The sequence below is a fragment of the Drosophila suzukii genome, assembly GCF_043229965.1.
Source record: "Drosophila suzukii chromosome 2 unlocalized genomic scaffold, CBGP_Dsuzu_IsoJpt1.0 scf_2c, whole genome shotgun sequence".
NCBI lineage: Eukaryota > Metazoa > Arthropoda > Insecta > Diptera > Drosophilidae > Drosophila > Drosophila suzukii.
In genome coordinates this window covers 21,940,311-21,948,438 of record NW_027255896.1, presented here as the reverse complement: position 1 = coordinate 21,948,438, position 8,128 = coordinate 21,940,311, and the positions used below count along the sequence as shown (strand labels likewise).

Genomic DNA, 8,128 nt, shown 5'->3' with positions numbered 1-8,128 from the left:
GTTGATCAAAACGATGATATGGTGAATTTACTTGGTGAAAACGTTTCGATTGATTATTTATAACAAAAGACGTAGCTTAGCCAAGTATTACTAATTGTCAAGTTATAGAAAGAGGATAATGTCGATATTTGATAGTGAAATATTGGGTACCAGAGAACTTAGTTTATTCGCTTTTTAATTCCTTTTCCCTTACTATAGGGCTTAAGAAAGAAACCATAACCCTTTCTATAGTGCTTGAGATATAATCCTTCTCCTACAGCAACACTTTCAAATTATTTGTTGTGACGTTTCTTCTCTTCCATATCTTCTTTAGTCATTCTCGCATTGTTAATTGCTTTTGGAATTGCTGCACTACTACTTGCTAAACTACCAAGAGCGCTGAAGGCTTTCAAGATTGGCACGATTGGAAGAAAACCTCCAATTTTGGGTACATTAAGTACACGAGGTACTTTATCATTTTTCTTAGAACCCATTGATTGATGAATTGGTTACGTGCAACTTTAATTGCACTCATAATGTCTAATGGTTTTTGTTTTTAATGTCTTAGTAGCAACACTAATAACAGTCGAAAGGTTTGACTTCTTCATTTTATTCGTCACTATGTTTTTCCTCCCCATCTTTACCGTTTTATTGAATCTTATATCAAATTTTTTCTTGGCTTTCATTATAGTTGTAACAAAGTATGCTGCTGCTTTTTCACCAAGACTGCCATTTGGTGCCTTGGCACGCGACCAGGCTTTGTCAATTAATATGGAGTCTGCCCTATGTCGATCACTCAATGCCTTGCTTTGAGAATATGCAATATCGTGCTCGTTGCAAGCTTCATACAATGTGTTTATTCTTTGATCACCGCGTTCCAACCGTGTCTGTAACTTTTTACCCGGTCCACAAAAATTATATCCCGGATTATGGTCTTCAAACGGTAATGTATTGATTAGATTATCGACAAGACCACCACCGTGTTTACAATTAAAAATACGACTGATGCGATTATAAAAACGTTTCCCCATTTCATTGATGTTTAATCATCAAAGATTTCCCATTGAATGAGGTAATTTAGATTGAAAGATGCGTTTAATAAGTCAAAAACAAAAAATTGTAGTTAGAAATATTAACGATGAAAACGAGAAAAATCTACCGCCACGACATAGTGCTCTCTTACCGAACACAATAAGGGCTCTAATTGTTGGGCCTTCGAATTACGGTAAAACTAATATTATGTTAAGTCTAATAGAGAGTCCTAATGGAATAAAATTCGAAAATGTTTATATATTTTCAAAAAGTTTATATCAACCTAAATATGAGTCCTTAGATAAATTAATCAAACCGATTAAAGGAACTGGATATCATACATTCTCCCATAATGACGGTGTACATGACCCCAGTGAAGCCAAAAACAATTCCTTTATGATATTCGATGACGTAGCTTGTGAAAAACAAGATAACACAAGATCTTATATTTGTATCGGTCGACATAAAAATATCGACCCTTTTTTTTATGTCGAACATATAGTCATATACCGAAACATCTGATTCGTGACTATGCCGACTTTATTATAATGTTTAAACAAGATGATTTAAATATGCGGCATGTATATCGGAACCATATTAACACAGAAATGAATTATGAAACATTGGATAAAATTTGTCAACAATATTGGGAGGACAGGCACGGATTCTTATTAATTAGATAACGAAATAAATAACGGAAGATACAGAAAAGGATTTGATCAATTTATTATGATTTTTTTTATGATATATCAATATAAAGCTGGGTTAGATACTTACAAATCCACAGTTTATCAAGAGATTTCAATATGTCTAGATCACTTGCATTATCCTTGAATGGAAATTGTTCCATTATAAATACAAACTTTATTCCAGCTATCTAATTGAATGGTCGGTATGAGTGCGCTCTTATCGATTTTCATATGTGTAATTCGATTCCAAATATTGATGAAAAAAATAATCTCTTTCACATCGATGACAATGTTATTAAAATTCCTACTGGGTCATACGAATTGGATGATATCACCGATTTCATTTACAATAAACTAAAAGACTATAACCTTGAAAATACATTTAAGATTCAAAGTAACAGTAATACACTTCAGGTTGAAATAACTATCATGCGAGAGTCAGTTTACTTTAATAAGGAAAGATCGGTTGGACAACTGTTTGGTTTCCATCAAAAAGTACTAGAACCACATCCTACATAAACTTAACTATCAGATCAGACTGTGAACATATTTAAAATTAATACCATTCGTAATACCATAGTTGATCAAAGCGGTGATTTGGTGAATTTACTTGGTGAAAACGTTTCGGTTCGCATGCACATTGGGTTAATAGAATGATTATTTATAACAGAAGACGTAGCTTAAGTTCTCAGTCAAGCATTACTAATTGTCAAGCTATAGAAAGGGGATAATGTCGATACTTGATAGAGGTATATTGGGTAGCAGAGAAATTAGTTTATTCGCTTCTTAATTCCTTTTCCCTTACTATAGGGCTTAAGAAAGAAACCATAAACCTTTCTATAGTGCTTGATATTTAATCCTTCTCCTACAGCAACACTTTCAATTTTTTTGTTGTGACGTATCTTCTCCTCCATATCTTCCTTAGCCATTCTCGCATTGTTAATTGTTTTTGTAATTACCGCTCTACCACTTGCTAAACTACAAAGAGCGCTGAGGGCTGTCAAGATTGGCACGATTGGAAGAAAACCTTTAATTTTGGGTACATTAATTACACGAGGTACCTAAACATCTTTCTTAGAACCCATTGATTAATAAATTGATTTACGTGCAACTTTAATTGCACTAATAATGTCTAATGGTTTTTGTTTTTAATGTCTTAGTAGCAACACTAATAACAGTCGAAAGGTTTGACTTCTTCATTTTATTCTTCATTATGTTTTTCCTCCCTTTCTTTTCCGTTTTATTGACTCCCAAATCAAATTTTTTCTTGGTTTTCATTATATTTGTAAAAAAGTATGATGCTGCTTTTTTACCAAGACTGCTATTTGGTGCCTTGACACGCGACCAGGCTTTGTCATTTAATATGGAGTCTGCCCCAGGTCGTTCACTCAACGCCTTGTTTTAAGAATATGCAATATTGTGCTCTTTGCAAGCTCCATCCCATGGGTTTATTCCTTGATCACCGCGCTCCAACCGTTTCCGTAACTTTGTACCCGGTCCACAAATATTATCTCCCGGAATATGGTCTTCAAACGGTAATGTATTGATTAGATTATCGACAAGACCACCACCGTGTTTACAATAAAAAATACGTCTGATGCGATTATAAAAACGTTTCCCCATTTTATTGATGTTTTATCATCAAAGATTTCCCATTGAATGATGTACATTAGATTGAAAGATGCGTTTAATAAGTCAAAAACAAAATATTGTAGATAGAAATATTAACGATGAAATCGAGAAAAATTTACCGCCACGACATAGTGCTCTCTTACCGAACACAATAAGAGCTCTAATTGTTGGCCCTTCAAATTATGGTATATCTAATATTGTGTTAAGTTTAATAGAGAGTCCTATAAGTTTATATAACCTAAATATGTGTTCTTGGAGAAATCAACCAAACCGATTAAAGGAATGGGATATCATACATTCTCCCATAATGACGGTGTACTAGACACCAGTGAAGCCAAAAACAATTCCATTATGATATTCGAACTGGATCATACGAATTGGATAATATCACCGATTTCATTTACAATAAACTAAAAGACTGTAACCTTAAAAATACACTTAAAATTCAAAGTACCAATATAACACTTTAGGTTGAAATAACTACCATGCGAGAGTCAGTTTACTTTAATAAGGAAAGATCGGTTGGACAACTGTTTGGTTTCCATCAAAAAGTACTAGAACCACATTCTACAAAAACCTATCCATCAGATCAGACTGTGAACATGTTAAAATTAATACCATTCGTTTGGAATGTAATGTAATCAGCGGTTCATATGTAGATAATACACCGAATCATACGTTACATGAGTTTTTCATTAATGTTCCGCCTGGGTATAAAATGACAGTTACACCACATAACCTAATTTATTTACCAATCAACTGTGACGAAATAAGCACACTATCTATACGCATAGTTGATCAGAACGGTGATTTGTGAAAACGTTTCCATTCGCATGCACATTCAGTTAATAGAATGATTATTTATAAGAAGAGACGTAGCTTAAGTCCTCAGCCAAGCATAACTAATTGTCAAGCTATAGAAAGAGGATAATGTCGATATTTGAGAGTGGTCTATTGGGTAGCAGAGAAATTAGTTGTTTGCTTCTTAATTCCTTTTCCCTTACTATAGGGCTTAAGAAAGAAACCATAAGCCTTTCTATAGTGCTTGAGATATAATCCTTATCCTACAGCAACACTTTTAGTTTTCCTGTTGTGACGTTTCTTCTCCTCCATACCTTCTTTAGCCATTCTCGCATTGTTAGTTGTTTTTGAAATTGCTGCGCTACCACTTGCAAAACTACCAAGAGCGCTGAGGGCTGTCAAGATTGGCACGATTGGTAGAAAACCTTCAGTTTTGGGTACATTAATTACACGAGGTACTTTAACATATCTTTTAGAACCCATTGATTGATGAATTGATTTACGTGCAACTTTAATTGCAGTCATAATTTCTAATGGTTTTTGATTTTTAATGTCTTAGTATCATCATTAATAACAGTCGAAAGATTTGTCTTCTTCAGTATCTTTTTCGTTCCTTTCTTTTCCGTTTTATTCAATCCCATACCAAATTTTTTCTTGGCTTTCATTATGTTTGTAACAAAGTATGAGGGCAGTCCGATAAGTACTTAGCCTCACCACCCGATGGCGTCACTATCGCAAGAGAAATTTACTATCGTGTAGTACATTCTCGTAGACGGCTACTGTCGAAATTGCAGCCAAATCCGACTCGTAGTTTTGTTTTGACTGCGTGTGGAATCGGACGTGTCCGCGGATTTTAGAAAAATGGAGAAAGAGCAATATCGTTCCATGACTCGATTCTTGTTTTTGGAAGCGAAATCGTGCAGCGAAATCAAAAAGCGCTTGGATGCTTTGTACGATGACTCTTCTCCTTCGATGGCGACCGTCAAAAATTGGTTTAACGAAATTCAACGTGGTCGCACGTCGGTATTTGATGAGCCACGCCCAGGTGCCCCTAAAACGGCTACCACGGAGGATAACGTGACAAAAATCAACGATCTCGTGTTGGCAGACCGCCGATTGAAGATACGCAAGATAGCCGAGACAGTAGGCATTTCAAAAGACCGCGTGGCTCATATCCTGCATGAAATTTTGGGCATGAGAAAGCTGCCAGCGCGATGGATGCCGCGTTTGCTCACTCCGGACAACAAACGCAGCCGTGAGATTACTTCAAAACAGTGTTTAACGCTGTTTAAGCGCAATCCGAAGGAGTTTCTGCGTCGTTTCGTAACCGTCGACGAAACTTGGATCTACTGGTACACACCACAGTCCAAGGAACAGTCGAAACAGTGGACTTCACACGGCGAACCTGCTCCAAAGAAGGCGACTGTCCCATCGGCCGGAAAGGTGATGGCCACCGTTTTTTGAGATTCACAAGGTGTGATCTACATCGACTACCTGTAGAAGGGCAAAACGGTTACAGGACTGTACCATGCCAATTTATCAAGCCGATTCGCCGCCGAATTGCAGAAAATACGGCCCCATTGGAGTCTGCCCTATGTCGTTCACTTAATGCCTTGTTTTGAGAATATGCAATATCGTTCTCTTTGCAAGCTTCATCCAAAAGGTATATTTATTGATTACCGCGTTCCAACCGTTTCTGTTACTTTGTACGGGGCCCACAAAAATTATATCCCGGAATATGGGCTTCAAACGGTATTGTATTGTTTAGCTTATCGACAAGACCACCACCGAGTTTACAATTAAAGATACAACTGAGTTGAATTTAAAAACGTGTTCCATTGAATGAGGTACATTATATTGAAAGATGCGTTTAATAAGTCAAAAACAAAAAAATATAGATAGAAATATTAACGATGAAATCGAGAAAAATCTACCGCCACGACGTAGTTCTCTCATACCGAACACAATAAGAGCTCTAATTGTTGGGGCTTCGACTTGTAGTAAAACTAATATTGTGTTATGTTTAATAGAGAGTCCTAATGGACTAAAATTCGAAAATGTTTATATATTTTCCAAAAGTTTATATCAACCTAAATATGAGTTCTTGTAGAAATAAATCAAATCGATTAAAGGAATGGGATATCATACATTCTCCCATAATGACGGTGTAATAGACCTCAGTGAAGCCAAAAACAATTCCATTATGATATTCGATGACGTAGCTTGTGAAAAACAAGATAACACAAGATCTTATATTTGTATCGGTCGACATAAAAATATCGACCCTTTTTTTTATGTCGAACATATAGTCATATACCGAAACATCTGATTCGTGACTATGCCGACTTTATTATAATGTTTAAACAAGATGATTTAAATATGCGGCATGTATATCGGAACCATATTAACACAGAAATGAATTATGAAACATTGGATAAAATTTGTCAACAATATTGGGAGGACAGGCACGGATTCTTATTAATTAGATAACGAAATGGATAACGGAAGATACAGAAAAGGATTTGATCAATTTATTATGATTTATTTTATGATATTTCAATATAAAGCTGGGTTAGATACTTACAAATCCACAGTTTATCAAGAGATTTCAATATGTCTAGATCACTTGCATTATCCTTGAATGGAAATTGTTCCATTATAAATACAAACTTTATTCCAGCTATCGAATTGAATGGTCGGTATGAGTGCGCTCTTATCGATTTTCATATGTGTAATTCGATACCAAATATTGTTGAAAAAAAAAATCTCTTTCACATCGATGACAATGTTATTAAAATTCCTACTGGATCATACGAATTGGATGATATCACCGATTTCATTTACAACAAACTAAAAGACTATTACCTTAAAAATACATTTAAAATTCAAAGTAACAATAATACACTTCAGGTTGAAATAACTACCATGCGAGAGTCAGTTTACTTTAATAAGGAAAGATCGGTTGGACAACTGTTTGGTTTCCATCAAAAAGTACTAGAACCACATTCTACAAAAACCTATCGATCAGATCAGACTGTGAACATATTTAAATTAATACCATTCGTTTGGAATGTAATGTAATCAGCGGTTCTTATGTAGATAATACACCGAATCATACGTTACATGAGTTTGGCATTAATGTTCCGCCTGGGTATAAATGACAGTGACACCACATAACCTAATTTATTTACCAATCAACTGTGACGAAATAAGCACACATTGTTGATCAAAACGGTGATTTTGTGAATTTACTCTGTGAAAACGTTTCGATTCGCTGGCTTATTCGGTTAATAGAATGATTATTTATAATAAAAGAAGTAGCTTAAGTCCTCAGCCAAGCATTACTAATTGTTAAGCTATAGAAAGAGGATCAACAGTAAAAAGAAGCTCACTTACTTTGAAAAATAATCTATTTTTAAAGTCGTTAGGATTCGAGTATAACATAAAAGGTGGAAAAGAAAACCATGAGAAAATTTTTACTCAGATGAGAGTATTTCGAAGAAAGAGGTTTATACTTATTCATCGTATAATCAAACATTTAAACCAATCGATGAATTTCGAATTACTATCCAAAATCAAGACTGGTACGTGCTTCCTCACGAGAGGCAATTAAGTGGACATGATCGTGACATTTTTATGACTTCAAAGCCCATTAAAATCAGTTCATTTATTGAATTATGCTAATTATCCTAGAACCCGAATACGTTAATAATCCCTGCAGTACCATTCAGCGCTTATTGAGCACTCAATCACTGCAAAAAGCTCATCACTGAGCGCTCAATGAGCGCACAATTTGTATGGAACTAAGTGCTTAAATTAACATAGGCATGTCCTAGGGTTCATCAGTGCTCATAAAATAGCACGCATTGAGCCCTTTTTTAAGCACCCTTTTGAGCGCTTTTTTGAGCAGCAGAAAAAGCACACGTTCAGCACATGTTTAGCGCTCGATTAAGCAGCGGAAAAAGCACACATTCAGCACATGTTGAGCGCTCGAT

General features: G+C 35.3%; 1 protein-coding gene across 1 annotated transcript; it reads left to right on the top strand.

The window, feature by feature from the left end:
• The first annotated feature begins 4,994 nt into the window (after positions 1 to 4,994).
• Positions 4,995 to 5,597, top strand: LOC139354346 (protein GVQW3-like). Its single transcript, XM_070998572.1, has one exon. The coding sequence runs from the start codon at positions 4,995 to 4,997 to the stop codon at positions 5,595 to 5,597; it is 603 nt and encodes a 200-aa protein (XP_070854673.1).
• The last annotated feature ends 2,531 nt before the right edge of the window (positions 5,598 to 8,128 follow it).